Genomic DNA, 18,507 nt, shown 5'->3' with positions numbered 1-18,507 from the left:
TCACTACTGATTGTAAACTAATCACTGCTAATAAAGTTCTGAGAGGGTCAGCTGACGCGGAGGCGGGCCCCGCCTCTGATTGGCTGCTCCTCGCTTCCTCCGCTGGTATCGGTTAGAGTGAGAGGACGGTGAGCCAATCAGAGGCCGAGTCTCCAGGATTTGGTCATGTGACTTTCCTCAGCTCGGCCACAACAAAGATGGCGGCGGCGAGGACACGAAGCAGTGGACCTCCTTCTCTTTCTTCCTTTTCTCTCGTTTTCCTGTTCTCTGTTTTCAGTCTGTGTCAAAGTTCGTTTAGCGGAGAAACTTCCAGAAGAAACGTGAGTAAATGTAATAAACTGTTTGTGTCTAGAATACTCGTTAAAGAAACCGGAAGTGAAACTTCACGTTTTCAACATTTATTTAGTTTTTACACTAAATTAAATTAACTAATCGGACTTTGGATAGAAACATTTTTCTTGAATGTATTTATTTGTAAAACATGAACTACTTTTGTTAATTCAACTTTAAATCAGAGGTGCAACAAATCAAAGTATCTTCCATTGTGTGATTCTACTTGGTAAAGTACTCTCTTCCAGTCCGACATGTACAATAGTAGTCCAACGCGATGCCGTCCTGTGGTCTTATTGTTCTGACATTCATCTGAACACAGTCGTGTTGGTGTGATTTCGTCTCGCGGTGACCGTGACGTCAGAGCGCCGGGGTTCGATCCCCACGTGGTGCTCAAGAGCTTTGAGGAAGACCAGAGACACTGCAGACTGTTGGCGCTCTGATCTCTTCTTCTCCCCTCCAGGTGACGGTAGAACTGAACCCCGGCTCGCCGGCGCTGCCTCCTGGTGGCGACCTGCTGCACGCGAGAGCCGTCGGCGCCGCGGACACGCTGCACTTCCTGTTCTGCAGCCAGGGGGCGCCGACGCTGCTGCTGGTCCACACCAACTCTTCTTCTTCTGCTCTCACGGTCTGATCCTCTTCCTCACAACAACTCTTCTTCTGTTGCTCAAGGGCACATCGACTAGGGCGGGGATCGAACCACCGTTCCTCTGATTGAATGACAAACCGACCCACAGTTCTTCTTCTTCGACTGATGTTCTGGTGTTTTTGATCTCTCAGGTGAACTGGACTCAGTTTGAGGCTCGCAACGTCAGCGGCAGCCTGAAGGTGGAGCCAGAGAGCAGCATCCTGTACAGCTCCGCCATCGTCTTCAGCAGGGTCAGTCCACCTTAAGTCTACCGACACCAGTCGGTCCACCTTAAGTCTTCCGCCACCAGTCGGTCCACCTTAAGTCTTCCGCCACCAGTCGGTCCACCTTAAGTCTACCGACACCAGTCGGTCCACCTTAAGTCTTCCGCCACCAGTCGGTCCACCTTAAGTCTACCGACACCAGTCGGTCCACCTTAAGTCTACCGACACCAGTCGGTCCACCTTAAGTCTTCCGCCACCAGTCGGTCCACCTTAAGTCTTCCGCCACCAGTCGGTCCACCTTAAGTCTTCCGCCACCAGTCGGTCCACCTTAAGTCTACCGACACCAGTCGGTCCACCTTAAGTCTACCGACACCAGTCGGTCCACCTTAAGTCTTCCGCCACCAGTCGGTCCACCTTAAGTCTTCCGCCACCAGTCGGTCCACCTTAAGTCTACCGCCACCAGTCGGTCCACCTTAAGTCTACCGCCACCAGTCGGTCCACCTTAAGTCTACCGCCACCAGTCGGTCCACCTTAAGTCTACCGCCACCAGTCGGTCCACCTTAAGTCTACCGACACCAGTCGGTCCACCTTAAGTCTTCCGCCACCAGTCGGTCCACCTTAAGTCTTCCGCCACCAGTCGGTCCACCTTAAGTCTACCGCCACCAGTCGGTCCACCTTAAGTCTACCGACACCAATCTGTCCACCTTAAGACAGAAACATTTGACTCGCGTGTAGTTTGCATGACGATGTTAACGAGGATGTTTTTCAGCTGTTGGAGTACGACGACGTGAACGACACGGCGGACCCGACCTCTGACCTCTTGCCCCCGTACGACCTCCAGGACTTCACCTGGTCGCGTCTCAACCAGTCGGGTCTGAGCGCCGAGCTGTGCGGCGCCGCCGAAAGCTTCGCCAACGGGTCACTCTGCCTCCAGGTCAGAAACGTTCGCGTGGCGTGACCCCGGGTCGCAGTCGTCTGGCCGTACGCCTCAGCAGACTGAAATTCCACATCCAGAAGCAGACTGGTGAACATTTTTAGATTATTGAGTTTTCGTATTTGTTTGTAAAGAAATGGCTCTGTAGCGCCCCCTAGAAACAAAAACAAAAAAAGCTATAGCTTTCTTCCCCCGATGACCGATTGACTTGAGATTTGGTCCACAAGTCAGAATTGACCTGCTCTACAAAAAAGCCTCTCAGACCCCTAAGCTCCGCCTACTTAGATTTTCCGCCATTTTCCGCTTGGACCGAATCATACACAACTTGTTGTGGTTCATTATTGGTTCGATGTCATCAGAAATCTTTAAAAAATTGTTTATGTCATTGTTTTCAGAAGATATGGACCAATGAACATCCAAGGGGTGTGGCCTAATATATAAAGACACCTCATTTACAAATCACTTGGTCTATCTTCACCAAATTGCCAGCCTATGTCCACAAGGACACCCTTAAAGTACCTTAATTTTTTCATAATATTTGAACATTAGGGGGCGCTACAATCAATCCCTCAAAATATGCCTTTTTTGCATTATTTGGTCACGTTTTGGGGGGTTGTTAAACAGTTAACTCCTCCTAGAGCTTAAACCCGATTCATTCCAAACTAAGCCAGTATAGTCTTGAGACCTTTGTCTTCAAACATCTTTGAAAGATTTTAAAAATATTAAAGTTTGTGCGTTCTCCGGACCGGCAAAGAAACGCCATTCGCCATTAACATGTAAAATGATGTAACTCGGCCATACATTATCCAATCTGCTCCATATTCCTCGTATGTCATCACATAGTGACCGTTGTAACGTAATTCAGAATTGAACAGTCTGAAAGAGCTTATACAATAATCCAAGTCCGCTGTAGTTCTCTCCTTTAGGGAGACGTTTATTCACTGATCAAAAGCAAAGTACAAACCACGGGGAGCTCTCCTCAACATGCAAGTCGAGGCCCAAAACTCACACTCCCCCTCACATTAAGATTCAATCTTTTATACCCAGATCTCGTCACAGGTGCATATCCCACCCCCCTTACCCCCGGGTGGGGCTGTCTGTTGGCCGTGTGCCCCTCTTGGTATGTGTAAATACTGATAACAAGTGTGAATGTTGAATACGGTCAGGCGTGTAGCTGCCCTTGAGCTGCAGACACAATCTCTCTCTCTCCTCAAGGCAAAGTGCGTCTCTTCTGATGCTTTGCCGGAACCTAGACATTACGGTCCCTTCAATAAATCAGATTAATATTAACAATCCCCATTTTTACATAATTCATTATGTAACTCAATTTTAATATAAATCTAGAAGAACTGGCTCGATCAGTGACAGAGTGGAAATCTCAACATTATAAGTAGAAATAAGTGTTGTGTGATATCCAAAAACTTGAAAGATGTCATAAGAAGCTAAGCTGAACCCTCTTATATCCAGGATCTTTATATTCCTCGTACTAGAGAACCGTTGTCTCCAGGTATTTGTGACCCTCTCCTTTCTACTGGATATTCCTCTGAGCACATAGTATGCTAATACAAACACAGTATGGGAAAAAAACTCCCTCTCATAACAGTCTCCCGCCTCTTTAAGTGTGTGCTTGTGTGCACTATATGGGATATGATCAAACCTTAGCAAGTTATGTGCACAGGAAGGGAGCGTCCAATTCGGTTTCTTCCTCGGATCCATCGCCGTTGATACTTATCTGCTCACCATCGTCCCCATCCTCTCCATTAGTTCTCGTCACTCAGTGTGACCTCGGTCCTAGTCCACGCCGGTTACTTTAAGGAATGTGAGGTTTCTTGCTGACGTCTCCCCCCTCGTCTCTCTGATCGTTATTGTGTCTGAGCCTCCTGGTCCTCAGTCTCCTCTCTACCGGTTCAGACTGGAGCAGCACAAGGCCGCTGGGTCCGTCTCTGTCTGGAGCTGTTGACCCTCGTCTGAGGGAGAGAGCTGTGTGTGTGTGTCTGTGTCTGCGTGTGTGTGTGTGTGCCCTCTCAATCATCTTTGTAGATGTCATTTAAGCCTAATATAACATAATGTAAAAGTTTAATACACCCTATGTCTATATGTTGTGGAAACACATAATTTGAACCATTTTAACCAGCACATTCCCCCCTTGGGAGACAGAAGTCTCTCACCAGACAGAACATGTTGTTGCTCCTGTGACTCTTCTGGTTCATGTTCAGCTGGGCTCTCCATATTGTTCTCTCCTTTCTGTGAGTGTGAAGGTCATCCCCCTCTCCAGCTCCCTCAGCCGTCTGCTGGTGTTCTGGTGTGGATTGACCACGCCTTGCTTCTCCTCTCCTCTGTGGCCGGCAGGGCTTTGCCGTGATGGTCTCCTGCCCTCTCCTGCCCTCTGGCCTTCCTTCAGGTGCTTCTGCCTTGGTGCAGTGTGTGATGTGGTTCCAGTGTGGTTTCTCTCCCTTGCGGTGGGTGTGGTCAGTCCCATCAGGTGGGGTCCAGTCTGCCGTGGCTCGTCCCCCTTCCTCGGATGGACCTCCCCCTTCTGTGGGTCTGGGCCGACGTGCCTCTCCTCCTATTGCTCCTTCCACCTGTGGAAACAGTGCTTCCTGCCTACCTGCCGCTCCCTGGACATAGCTTCGTTTTTCTTGGGCTAACCTACTCAACGGGGGACCTTTATCAGGTCTCCCTGGTACGGTACGGGCCGAGGCCGTCCGGTCAGCCTCTCATGGGGAGTTAACTGTGTACTACGGCTAGTGTGTATTCTCATGCTCATTAATGCCCACGGCAGAGCCGTCAGCCAGTCCATTCTAGTCTCCCTGCAGATTCTGGATAGCTTTGCTTTCAGTGTACCACTAGCTCTCTCTCTCTCTCTCTCTACCAGTCCCTGGGACTGGGCATGATACCCCCAACCTAACCTCTGTTTGACCCTCAATGACAGACATATTTATTCATTATCGTGTTGTCAAAAAACACAACAAATTACTCACCTGACAAAATCAAGACTGGTTGCTGTTCCGGCTTCTCAGTGGTGGACCGAGCTCCTCACTGACATCAGGAACGCAGGAAGTCTCTATATCCTCCGCCGGAACCTAAAAGACACACTTTTCCAACAATACCTTGGATAAAAACAGATTAGCACTTCTTATCAGAACTGATTATTGGACTTACTTCTCTGGTGAGAAACTAAGCTCCAGTTATAGCCTCAGCTTTGGCTGCTGGGCGGCTTCCCCCCCTCTGCTGAATCTGTCAATCACCACCAACACATATTGTTTTGCTTACCGGTCTGATTATATCAATGAAATCAAATAACACTCTGGCCGTCTGGAGCTGGAATATGGCCTCTCGGAGCGATGTGCGACTTCCTCATGTCGCGCTCCGCAACTTACGCCTGATCGCACAGGATTGTTGGCTGTGGGTAACCCGCATCGAGACCACCAGGGAGCCTGCAAAGCCTTCACCACCTCCCCCCTAAGGGTTCGTCAAGGCAGGTGCCCTGATGAGATCAATCTTTAAATGTAGCCACGCCTCCATCTTTTGCTAACAACATATCGAGTGCCATCTTGTTCTAATAAGTCATTAGATGTCCTTGCATTCCTGTCGGTCATGTCAAGTTGTTGAAATGCACATAGTTGAGACAGTCCACATTCTGATTCTAAACCTACTGCGATCTGATCTATTGGTCTGTACTCGTCTGGCCCTCCTCTGCGTACTCTGGCGTCAACATAGATTGTCTAGGTCAAAAACAACCTTTTCTTTCTGTCTTCCTCTCTCACTGTCTAAAACACATGTTAAATCGCTCCCTTCCCCCTTTTGAAATAGGATGGAATTCCTAAATCCATCCTTTTCAATAATAATACTAATAAGCAGTCAACCTCTAGAAGAAAACAGAGAAAAAAATAAAAAATGCATGCGTCTGTCAAATGAATGCAGGAGAACCATGTCTTATCTGAACTCACAGCATTGTGCTTGGGTTAGGAATGTCATAAGTCGGCATAATTAGTAAAGAACGGGTTACAAATTTATTTATTGGCCCCAAATCAAGGCCCATTTTCAAGGGTTAGGAAATGAATTAATTAATGTATTCCAGGGAGCTCTCGTCCTCTCCAGTACACCTGCCTATAACAGCCATTCTATGGTTTAAAAAAATATATCTAAAGTCTGTTCCATCCTTAAGGGATGCTGGTGACGATTAAATTGGAATCGCACGCGGTTTTAACTCTATCTCTACGGGAGCCATCGGAATCAGTCACATCAGTTCACCTTTTAGTCCACAAAGTGTCTGGAAATAAGCTTAGCATGTTGTCAGTGTCCCCATGATCAGTGTTCTCTCTACTAAAGACCTGCGCCACCCAGCTGTCTGGTGTCCTGCAGCGCCTCTTCACCCTCAGCCTGAGGCTGGGGGAGGTCCCGGTGCTGTGGAAGACGTCGTGCCTGGTCCCTGTCCCCAAGAAGTCAGCACCATCTGGCCTCAACGACTACCGACCGGTCGCCCTCACCTCCCATGTGATGAAGGTGCTGGAGAGGCTGGTCTTGGCCCGCCTCCGGCCGCAGGTGAAATCATCGCTGGACCCTCTGCAATCTGCTTCCCAGCCTCATGTGGGAGTGGACGACGCCATCATCTACCTGCTGCAACGAGCTCAGTGGCACCTGGATGGAACCGGTGTCTCTGAGAGTCACTTCCTTTGACTTCTCCAGTGCATTTAACACCATCCAGCCACTGCTGCTGAGTGAGAAGCTGCGGATGGCCGGTGTGGTCGCGTCCACCTTCTCCTGGCTCACTGGCGACCTCACAGGCAGACCACAGTTTGTCAGAATGGGCGTGTGCTGTCTGGAACGGTGGTCAGTGATGTTGGAGCCCACAGGAACTGGTCTGTCTCCCTTCCTCTTCACCCTGTCCACCAGTGACTTCCAGTACAACACGGAGTCATGCCATCTGCAGAAGTACTCTGATGATTCTGCAGTGGTGGTGTATTAGGGATGGACGGGAGGAGGAGTACAGGGCAGTGGTGAGTGACTTTGTAAAGTGGGCCGATGAGAACCACCTGCGGCTGAACCTGGCCAAGACCAGAGAGATGGTGGTGGACTTCAGGAGGAAGGCGACAGCTCCTCCACCTCTGAGTGTCCTGGGCGTGGACGTGGACATGGTGGAGGAGGACCAGTACCTGGTGGAGGAGGACCAGTACCTGGTGGAGGAGGACCAGTACCTGGTGGAGGAGGACCAGTACCTGGTGGAGGAGGACCAGTACCTGGTGGAGGAGGACCAGTACCTGGTGGAGGAGGACCAGTACCTGATGGAGGAGGACCAGTACCTGGTGGAGGAGGACCAGTACCTGGTGGAGGAGGACCGGTACCTGGTGGAGGAGGACCTGGTGGAGGAGGACCAGTACATGGTGGAGGAGGACCAGTACCTGGTGGAGGAGGACCAGTACCTGGTGGAGGAGGACCGGTACATGGTGGAGGAGGACCAGTACATGGTGGAGGAGGACCAGTACCTGGGCGTCTCCATCGACTGAACTGGAAGGCCAACATCAACGCTGTGTACAAGAAGGGGATGAGTCGACTCTTTTTCCTGAGAAAGCTTCGATCCTTCAACGTGTGCAGCAAGATGCTGGAGTTATTCTACCAGTCGGTTGTCGCCAGTGTGCTGCACTTTGCCATTGTCTGCTGGGGGAGCAGCATCGGAGCCGGTGACACCAGCCGTCTTAACAAACTGGTGAGGAAGGCTGGCTCCATCATCGGCTGCCAGCTGGAGCACCTGGAACAGGTGGTGGAGAGGAGGACGTTGAAGAAACTGGTGTCCATACTGGACCACCCGGACCACCCTCTCCACCACCTCCTACAGGGACAGAGGAGGACTTTCTCCAGACGTCTCCTCACGCTCCGCTGCCACAAGGACAGATACAGGAGAACCTGCCGGCGGCTATGAGGCTCTACAACAGTTCACCTCTTGCCAGATCATAGTGCAATCACTGAATACTTACACTATGTTGATCTGCACTTCACACATCTCATTTGTTTGCACTACACACATACACACACATTGCATTTCATTAGCTCTGCACTCATACACACACTTTGCTTTTTGCACTCTGTCTATATTTAATATTTTGTGTATTTGATTTGTCAGTGTTGTTGTGTATGCATGTGTGTTGTATATTTACATATATATTTTGTGTTGTATTTTACTTGTATACTTCTATATCTTTCATCCCTGTTTCTTACATTTTGTGTTTTGTTTTTACTCTTGTGTGTTGCTGCTACTGTCACGACAAATTTCCCCTTGGGGATTAATAAAGTATATATCTATCTATGTGTGCGGCTAAGCATGTGTCTCAGCATGTGTCTCTAATACTAACTGGACCTCCGATGTGTGTGCAATTCTGTACATGTTCTCAAATGTGGAGTAATGCAAGTGTTAATTGTGTGTGTGCACCCAGTCCGTAGCCTCAACCTCTGCTTTCACCATTGTTCTTCTCTGTGCCTCCACTCTGGACCAACACTGTGATGTGGAGCTGCGGTGTCAACGACTGCATACAACCTGCAGCTCTGGTGTTCATTCACGAGCCGCTGCTACTCCTTGCCTTTCTGCATCGATCTCCAAGCCTCCTCAGTTGGGTTTTCATGAACCTCAATCTCGTGTTGCAGGCCTTCCCTCAGGATCTCAGATCTCATCTTGTATCAAGGAGGAGTTAAGGGCACAATGTCTTTGGTCCCCTGGTGGCGAGTAGGGATGCAGGACTTTGAACCAAAGTCTCCACTGCTAGCTGTTTTCATGAACCTCAATCTCGTGTTGCAGGCAGTCCCTCAGGATCTCAGATCTCATCTTGTATCAAGGTGTAGTTAAGGGCACAATGTCTTTGGTCCCCTGGTGGCGAGTAGGGATGCAGGACTTTGAACCAAAGTCTCCACTGCTAGCTGTTTTCATGAACCTCAATCTCGTGTTGCAGGCCTTCCCCCAGGATCTCAGATCTCTTCTTGTATCAAGGTGTAGTTAAGGGCACAATGTCTTTGGTCCCCTGGTGGTGAGTAGGGATGCAGGACTTTGAACCAAAGTCTCCACTGCTGGCTGGTGTCATGCAGAGGTGTGATGTCATCATCTACTCTGTCTCACCAGACCCTTTGCGTCCTGTTCAGTGTCTCTTTAGTCTCCAGTTGAATCATTGGGTGACTAGTGGGTGTGGCACATTTCTGTTCAGTGGGTACAGTTCGCTGTCAGCTGTTGGATCTGGGTACGCCTAATGTTGTGTCTCTGGTCCGGGCCTGGTGCCGTGGATCACTGTTGCCTTGTGGCTGTGGCTGTGTGTTGGGTGCTTGTTATGGCGGGGTTGACATTATGGGAGTACTGAAGCGGTCCTGACTGAGACTGCTAACCCTGTGGTGGATAAGGTCGACATTTAGCCCAATTTCCAGCCTGACTATAATTAAAACAGTTATTAATAATCGTCTAAAGCCTCCGTTGCCCCAGTTGTTACCCCTCTTACTCCTGAACGGGCTTCTTTTATGCAAATTCTCTCTCTGTTGTGGGCCCCATTTATGGGCTGCTGACCCGCCTGTTGCGGGACATAAGGTTTGAGGGAACTAAGCTTGAAGCGGTGCAATCGTGGCTTGCTGTGGCTGTTGATAGATCAGTGCTTATGGATTTGGAGGAGGGGCTGGATACGGACTATACGGGACGTAAGGTCCATCAGAATCAGAATCAGAAACAGTTTTATTGCCAGGAATGTTTACACAAACGAGGAATTTTTTTTGGTGGAAGGTGCAACATTTGGACATGACAAACAAACAACAATCAACACGACAGAAAGACAACAAATAATGTGAAGTGTTTGGGTGTGTGCTTCAAGTGGTGTGTTTTAGTTAAAAGTGTATGTTACGCGTGGCGTGTGTTTAAGTTAAAGTGCATGCAAATAAAGTGGCATGTGTGTGGAGGAGGCCTCAAGTTAAAGTGCATGTTAAAGTGACGTGTGTGGAGGAGGGAAGAAGAGGGAGGAGGAGTGGGAGGAAGAGGGAGGAGGAGGAAGAGGAAGGAGCGGGAAGAAGGAGGAGAGAGGAAGGTGGAAGAAGAGGTGGTAGTCCTGGGGGTGACAGTCAGTCCATGTAGTTGTGCTGCTGTCTGCTGCACCGAGGTTTGTGACATTTACTTCTGCTTTGGTCAGGTTCATTTTTTCCCGGCTCTGTTTATTTTTATCTATTTGGCGTCTGACCTGAGCTTCCCAGTTATAGAAGTTCATGTCCATTAGTCCTACTGTCCCTTTCAGCTCAGTCTGTATGGTCACAGTCACATATGATTCAATTGACATCCGGAATAACAGTTCAGTCATGTTATCCTCAAGAAAATCTTCCCCTAGTTTGTTGTTCCACAACTCTGATTCTACCTAAATAAAAATATATCTTTTAACTAACAATTCATATCCCTAAGAAAATGTTGTAAAAAAATAAACATATGGTCGTGCACTCTCCCAATTAATAATTATCGTCAAACGATGTCTTCAGTCCCTGTTCTGGCTCTCCTGCCCTGTAACGGTGGTGCGCACAGCGACAGCGCGCACGGCGGAGAGCTCAAGTTTGGGTGGAGGCGGGGCTGCTCTGTGACTTGTGAGTGCGGCACGCGCAGCGCAGTGGGTAGGGGAGGGGCCGCTCTCCGTCCTGTGAAGGCAGCGCTTTTGTGGGGGCGCGCAGCAGAGTGTGCAGCTGAGCACTTCTTCAGTTTTTAGTTGGAGCATGCATCTTCATTATTTTCAATTTTTTCGAGCTTTTTCTGCACGTAACTGCTCTATTTATTTTGTCTAATGCTTTCTCACCTACTCTCTTCCATTTTATGGCCTTGGTTGGTTCATGAAGTATGTGTGTGTACATTAATCTTTATTTTATATACCTAAATGTGTCCAGTCGCCGTCGCGGCAGCTCCGCGGAGATTGTGCGCTCTTTTAGTTTTTGTGTTTATTTTTAATATTTTCTTTGCCACAAACACATCGGCACTAACAACATACGACCGCAGCACACTTTTGGACATAAACTTTTGCGCAAAACAAGGGTTTTGTCCACTTTTTCCATCGATCCAGCGTGGCGGCAGAGATCGTCAGCGAACCACAACAACAGCAGTGGAGCCGCTACTACGGGAGACGAAAACATCGAGGGAAGCGGAGCGAATTCGGAACAGACTGAGAGTTCAAGCCCACGCCCACCTCTGCCCAGCATCCTTCTTGCTAACGTCCAGTCTCTGGAAAATAAGATGGATGATTTTAGGGCAAGGATCAGATTCCAACGGGACATGCGGGATTGTAACATCTTTTGTCTGACGGAAACTTGGCTGACCCGCTGGTGCGGATCGAGTCATATTTTCAACCGAGTCCTTCTCTGTTTTCCGTGCAGACAGAACGGAAGAGTCTGGTAAATCTAAGGGTGGAGGGGACTGCTTCATGACAAACAACATGTGGTGCGACCCCAAGAACATTAAGACTCTTTCTCGTTCCTGCTCGCGAACCTGGAACATCTGACGATCTCATGCCGTCCATTCTACCTTCCCGGAGTTCAGCTCGGTCATCACCACAGCCGTCTACATTCCACCACAAGCGGACACCGACGTAGCACTATCGGACCTACATGATGTGTTATGTCGGCATCAGAACAAGTATCCCGAGCGGCTGTGGTGGTGGCTGGGACTTTAACAAGGCAAACCTAAAAAGTCATGCGAACTTTCACCAGCACATTACGTGTGCTACCAGAGGAAAGAACGTTGGACCACTGCTATCGCCATTCAAGAGAGGCTACAAGGCTGTCTCTCTCCTCCGTTAGGAAATCAGACCATGCCGCCATTTTTCTGCTTCGGAGTATAAACAAAGGATCGCGCGAAGCGGTAGTGACGAGGAACGTAATGCGTGGTCTGACCAATCAGAGGCTGAGCTACAGGACGCTCTGAGTATCGTTGACTGGGACATGATCCAATCCAGTTCCAGTGGCGTCAGCAGTTTTGAAGTAGCAATGAGCCTCATAGCAACGCTAACGGACACCATCGTCCCCACGGTAAAAGTTAGGGTCTTTCCTAATCAAAAGCCGTGGGTTGATGGATCCATCCGTGAAGCTGTGAACGCCCGTACTGCTGCCTATAACTCCGGTCTTGTATCCGGCAACAGTACAAGGCAGCGGTCTATGGACTGAGGAGGGCGGTGAAGGACGCCAAAAGAAGGTACCGAGACAGAGTGGAATCACAGATGGAGCAGCGCGACACCAGGCGCCTATGGCAGGGGCTACGGACTATCACAAACTACCAGAGCAGACCCCGCGCAATGGTGAGTGCAGCGGCATCCCTAGCGGACGACCTGAACTCATTTTATGCACGGTTTGAGGCTAGCAACAACAGCGCTTAGCTCGCTGCTAACAACAACACCGTTAAGCGTAGCGAGGTGAGTTCTACCGCTGGGGATGAACACACACTCTCTGTGACCGAGCACAGTGTGAGGAGGGCTCTGTTGAGGGTGAACACCAGGAAAGCTGCAGGTCCAGATGGCATATCTGGGCGAGTACTGAAGACCTGTGCTAACCAGCTAGCTCCAGTGTTCACCACAATATTCAACCTCTCCTGGCTGAGTCCGTGGTCCCGCCTGCTTCAAGAGATCCACTATAGTCCCTGTGCCCAAGAATGCTTCTCCAGCATGTATGAATGACTACCGACCGGTGGCCCTCACCTCGGTGGTCATGAAATGCTGAGAGGCTGATAAAGGACTACATCTGCGCCTTCCTCCCTTCCTCCATGGACCCGCTGCAGTTTGCTTATCGCCCAAACAGATCCACAGATGATGCTGTCTCCCAGGTACTGCACACCACACTCTCTCATCTGGACAGCCAGAGGGGGGGCTATGTGAGACTACTGTTCATTGATTATAGTTCAGCTTTCAACACCATAGTCCCTCCAGACTGGCCGGCAAGCTGATTGAGCTGGGACTGAACACCCCTGTGTGCTTGGATCCTGGACTTCCTGACCGCCAGGCCACAGGTGGTCAGGGTGGGCAGACACACCTCCAAATCCCTCACCCTGAACACAGGATCCCCAGGGTTGCGTCCTCAGCCCCTACTGTACTCCTGTACACACATGACTGTGTGGCCAGGTTCAGCTCAACACCATCATCAAGTTTGCGGATGACACAGTGGTGGTGGGCCTGGTCTCCGACAACGGCGTGAAGGCCTACCTGGAGGAAGTTGCTGATCTGTCACTCTGGTGCCAGGACAACAGCCTCATCATGAATGTCACCAAAACTAAGGAGCTGATTGTGGACTTTAGGAAGGTACAACAACAGAGGACGTACTCACCACTGGGGATTAACGGGACTACTGTGGAGAGGGTGAGCGGTATAAATACCTGGGAGTCCACATCACCGAGGATCTGACATGGTCAACAAACACAGACACTCTGGTGAGAAAGGCAAGGCAGCGCCTCTACCACCTCAGGCAGCTGAGGAAATTTAAAGTTTCCCAGAGGATCCTTCAGTCCTTCTACTCTGGAGCTGTAGAGGCGTCCTGACAGGAAGCAACACAGCCTGGTTTGGCAACTGCACCGCTCAGGACAGGAAGGCTCTGCAGAGAGTAGTGCGTTCGGCTGAGCGCACTATTGAACTACACTCCCACCCTGCAGGACTTGTACACCAGGAGGTGCAGAACCAGAGCCGGCAGGATCATGAAGGATCCTCACCACCCCAACAACAGACTGTTTCAGCTGCTGCGGTCAGGCAGGCGCCTCCGTAGTCACGCTGCAAGAACAGAGAGACTGAGACGGAGTTTCTTTCCTCAGGCCATCAGGATTGTGAACTCCGACCTCACCAGGACCCCCACATAGACCCACACAACTGCCCCTCTTAGGCACACACACACACACACACACACACACTTACTGTAAATATTGTGTTGTTTTTTATTTGTAAATAGTGTGTACTTGTTGCCCTTGCACATTCCTGCTGAGCATTGCCACTTTCATTTCACTGCACACCCTGTGTGTGTATGTGACAAATAAAACATCTTGAAATCTTGAATCTTAACTTTGGCAACACGATGGTGTCCATGGGTTACTTCCCTGCAGTAGCCTATCTGCCCACTGGGGTATGAGTCTCCCTACCTCTAGAGGCCCTATCTCGTATTGTGGGTGCAGTACCACCCCTGACCACTGTGTCTCCCTTCTATCCTGTACCTTGAGGCACTCTTGTCTGATCTTTCTCTATGTCCTGCCTCGTCCTTCCACGTGGTTAGCTGAAGGCTAGCCCTCGTGCCTCAATGCTATCTGTCCCTTCGCTCCTGTCTTATCAGCTCAGAAGTGCGTGTGTATTGTGTTTATCGTGTAGCGCATCAACAGAACACTCACAAAATGCTCATTGGTTTATATATAATGATATTGAATAGTTCCCCAGCGGAACTTTTATTCCTTTTAATTCCATCTCTTCAGATTCACATTGTTTTAATGTATTAAAAATGTAGGTAGCGTTCTCAGTTTTATCAATCTCCCCCTTGTTAAACTTCGCTTTCACTTTTTCTCGAAACAGTCAAAGCAACACACCCGAGTTCACAACAAATGACACACGCTCCAAGAGCGCGCTCGGACGCACTCACACACATTCACTCACACACACACACCCTCACACACACTCTCTTGGCTTCCCCAAGGTTCCTGTCTGCAGCTTGTGACACAGTTCTGTCTTTTATATGATACAATTCTAATCAATCGGTCCCCGTTTATTTTATAAGCTATTTCTAAACTATGGGTAGAGGCTTATTTAACTGTTGACAACAACATTTAGTTTCTCCAATCACAGACAGTCTTAAGACAAAAGGTCGTCTGCACACCTGTTGTTTATGAGGCCTCTTGTTGTCAACCGCCAAACCGCCGCAGACCCTCGTCAGGGGTCTGTGAAACGTCTTTAGTCTTTATCTTAAACCAGGTCAGTCATCTGAGTTCGGGGTCCCCTAAAGTCATATATTCAGTTATTTATCTACCAAGCTATAACACGTTAAAGCAACATACACAGATCAGGGTGAACGTGAGTTATTGGCCATAACTCACGACAACTTCATTTCAATAAGCACGCAGTTCATCAAGCACAGCTGGGATTTAAAGAAAAACACACGTTTCACAGCGTCAACATAACAGGAGTTTTTCTCACACACTCTCTAATCTTTATCATGCGTTACTAATATTGCAGAATATCTTTTTATGTACCTACTACTTGAGCTCAAGATTTTAAACTCTATATACTTTATCAATTATGTTGGTTTTACCGTCATATATGTATCAATATGTTGTTTGTTAAAACATCGTTTTTCCCTTTTTCTCGAGAGGAGTGCGAGCACCCCAAGGTCACAGCAAGTCACACACACACACCCCCTCCTTTCTCCAGTTGTCTTTTAAACAAGCAGAAATGTGATTTTTACACGTATCCTTTGAAGCCAGGAGAAAAGTTGCAATAACCAATACTATGAACTCAGGCGAGAAGCTTCTACTGTATCATAAGGATACAGCGCTCGTCCGCTAGGATTTGATAACACCAGTTCACAAATATTGTTTTATTTCTCCTTCACTTCATAGTACCCTCGTCAATGAATTTCCCGTGTTACCCCTCTTCAATGCCCCACAGAGACGTAGTCTGGCCGAGAACCTTCTTCCGAGGAATTCTCAGGGCACTTACGTGTCCCGATACGCTCGGTGTTCAGGTCTCGTTAAAATCGCCACGAGCTACAGCAAACCCCCCACACAGTTTATTGAAAACAAAAAATCTCTCCCTGTGTCCATCGCATCTCGCATAATACACACTAGATAAACTGTATTCCCTAATTTCCCCTATCACTAGGTGACTACATCCAGTGGCGTACAACGCATTAAACGGAATTATTCACGTTTTAACACGGATTTACCCTAATTCATCACCACACTGCCTCTTTTAACACAGATGACAGGACCATGTACTTCCAGTGGAACCCTCAACACATGAAATACAGAACATGGATTTCTACCGACTAAGAGCCGACCTCAGTATCTCCGAAGAGCGTCCCTTAGTCTTCCGAAACTCTATTAATTTACCTAAAGGCCCTAGTCTCCAAATTCCCTCCTGCTAACACAACTACAGCTCTAGATTCCCTAATTATACCCTATCAATGGACACTCCCTATATCCCTAACAGTGTGATTATGTGTTTATACTTTACATGTGATCAGTTACAATTTCTAACTGTCTATATTTTTAATTTACGGGTAGAGGCTTATCCGCCGTTGACAACCTAATTTAGTGTACTCAATACAGACATTTTATTAAAAAGGTTGTCTTTACCTGTTGTTTATGAGGATCCTCTGGTTGTCAACCGCCGAACAGCCGCCGACCCTTGGTCGGGAGTCCGGGAAACGGACGTCACCGCTCTGGTCAAAAGCTCTCTGTTACCGTCCAGGTCAGCCAACCAACGTTCGGGGTCACCAAATTGTAACGTAATTCAGAATTGAACAGCCTGGAAGAGCTTCTACAATAATACGAGTCCGCTGTAGTTCTCTCCTTTAGGGAGACGTTTATTCACTGATCAAAAGCAAAGTACAAACCACGGGGAGCTCTCCTCAACATGCAAGTTGAAGCCCGAAAACCACACTTCCCCCTCAGCACATCAAGATTCCATCTTTTATACCCAGATCTCGTCACAGGTGCATATCCCACCCCCCTTACCCCCGGGTGGGGCTGTCTGTTGGCCGTGCGCCCCTCTTGGTATGTGTAAATACTGATAACAAGTGTGAATGTTGAATACGGTCAGGCGTGTAGCTGCCCTTGAGCTGCAGACACAATCTCTCTCTCTCCTCAAGGCAAAGTGCGTCTCTTCTGATGCTTTGCCGGAACCTAGACATTACGGTGCCTTCAATAAATCAGATTAATATTAACACCGTGAAGACATCCATATGCAAATTTAAAATTCTAGTCATAGCGCCACCGAGTGGCCAAAGCAAATCAGCCTAAAAAGCATCAGATTCACATGTAATTTACATGACAAGGTCTAGACTTCACGTGGATACACATGATGCATGTATATGTTCAAATTGTCACAGCGCCCCCTGCTGGCAACCCTGGACTCGCTCGAATCTGCTCCAAACTTCTCATGCTTCGTAGAATTCACGGCCTGAGGATATCAACAAGCCTTTTTTCACTCAGTCAAAGCGCCACCGACTAGCAAAGTAAAATGAGTGTCGCGTGACGAACGGTCAAACGCCCGAACGCCGTGCATGCGCTCTCGGCCGAGGGGGCCGGCGTCCGGCCGGCACCCCCGACGTGCGAAGCAGGAAAGAGGACCCGTTCATCGCTGCTTGCAGCTTTAATTGTAGTTTGAGTTTCATAATTCAAACTTCATTTGAATGTATTTTGCTTTTTCCAGCTCTCTCTGTTTGAGTCCGAGGGGCGGGATCAGTCCTGGCCCCGCCTCCTCCACACAGCTGACTCCTCCCAGTTGAAGGTGTGGCTCGATGGCGTGTTGCCACGGGCGACCCGTTCCCGGTTCATGCTGGAGCTGCAGGCGGTGGGCGGAGCTAACCCTCTGAGCCGCGTGGAGGTCCGCCGGTCCATCGACGACGAGTTCACGCCGTCGATCTTCAAGGTGATCGATAACTCGCCGACGGGAAGTGGCGGCGCCGACCTCCGGTAACCTCGTGACCTTTGACCTCTCAGGTGTCTCAGTGGGTGTCCTCGGGGAACCGCAGCTCCGAGGTTCTGGGGTTCCTCCAGTGGAAGCCGGTGGCGTACCGGCAGGCCGACCCGGCGCTGGAGTTCGCCACGCCGTGCCGGCACTCCGACCCGCGGCCTCAGACCGCGGCGGCGTCCGCTCTGATCCGAGGGTTCTACGCAGAACCGCAAACATTGGGACTGAACGTGAGCTTCGGCCTGGCGGGAGAACCGTTCTACAACAGCACCAAGTTCCTCAGCTGGTGGGTAGCTCTGGTGGTTCTGATGGTTCCCTGTGGTTCTGATTAAATAAAGGATGTTCTCCTGCTCCAGGACGGTTCTGCTGGGCTCCGGTTCTCCTCCCGTGGACTCCTTCTCTCCGTTGGTTCTGACCATGATGGCGGTGGGCCTCGGGACTCCCATGATCCTCCTGCTGGTGGGAGGAGTCTGTGTCTGTGTCCGAAAGAGGGCGGCGGCCTACGAGCCAATCAACTGACGGTTGTTTTTAGGACTTGTTGACAGATGACCTGAGTCCAGCCGACCAATCAGGACGCAGGACGCTTTTCTGAATGGAAAACAATGTTTTAATCCTGAGTGAACATTTATATTGATGAATGTTTGTTTACCAACAAACAGCATCAACAAGAGTTCAGTGATCACTAATAAAGTTTAAGCTGCTGATTGAAAATAAATTAATTTTGTTCAGTTCATTCTTTTATATAGAGATCCA

At 49.2% G+C, this 18,507-nt stretch overlaps 1 protein-coding gene across 1 annotated transcript; it reads left to right on the top strand.

The window, feature by feature from the left end:
- Window positions 1–197: 197 nt before the first annotated feature.
- glmp (glycosylated lysosomal membrane protein) lies at window positions 198–18,473 on the top strand. The gene is made up of 7 exons (XM_056421789.1): window positions 198–320; window positions 794–958; window positions 1,111–1,209; window positions 1,952–2,116; window positions 17,494–17,712; window positions 17,784–18,040; window positions 18,111–18,473. The coding sequence occupies exons 1-7, from the start codon at window positions 198–200 to the stop codon at window positions 18,271–18,273; spliced, it is 1,191 nt and encodes a 396-aa protein (XP_056277764.1). The 3' UTR covers window positions 18,274–18,473.
- Window positions 18,474–18,507: the final 34 nt, after the last annotated feature.

The sequence above is a fragment of the Pseudoliparis swirei genome, chromosome 1, assembly GCF_029220125.1.
Source record: "Pseudoliparis swirei isolate HS2019 ecotype Mariana Trench chromosome 1, NWPU_hadal_v1, whole genome shotgun sequence".
Lineage (NCBI taxonomy): Eukaryota > Metazoa > Chordata > Actinopteri > Perciformes > Liparidae > Pseudoliparis > Pseudoliparis swirei.
The sequence above is the reverse complement of the archived record's forward strand: the minus strand, read 5'-3'. Positions and strand labels throughout refer to the sequence as shown.

What these genes read in the sequence shown, in the direction of transcription:
- glmp (XM_056421789.1), top strand. Translation starts at nt 198, where the DNA reads ATGGCGGCGGCGAGGACACGAAGCAGTGGACCTCCTTCTCTTTCTTCC. An exon ending in GAGAAACTTCCAGAAGAAAC is followed by an intron (nt 321 to 793) that starts GTGAGTAAATGT and finishes TCTCCCCTCCAG; the next exon opens with GTGACGGTAGAACTGAACCC. An exon ending in TCACGCCGTCGATCTTCAAG is followed by an intron (nt 17,713 to 17,783) that starts GTGATCGATAAC and finishes TTGACCTCTCAG; the next exon opens with GTGTCTCAGTGGGTGTCCTC.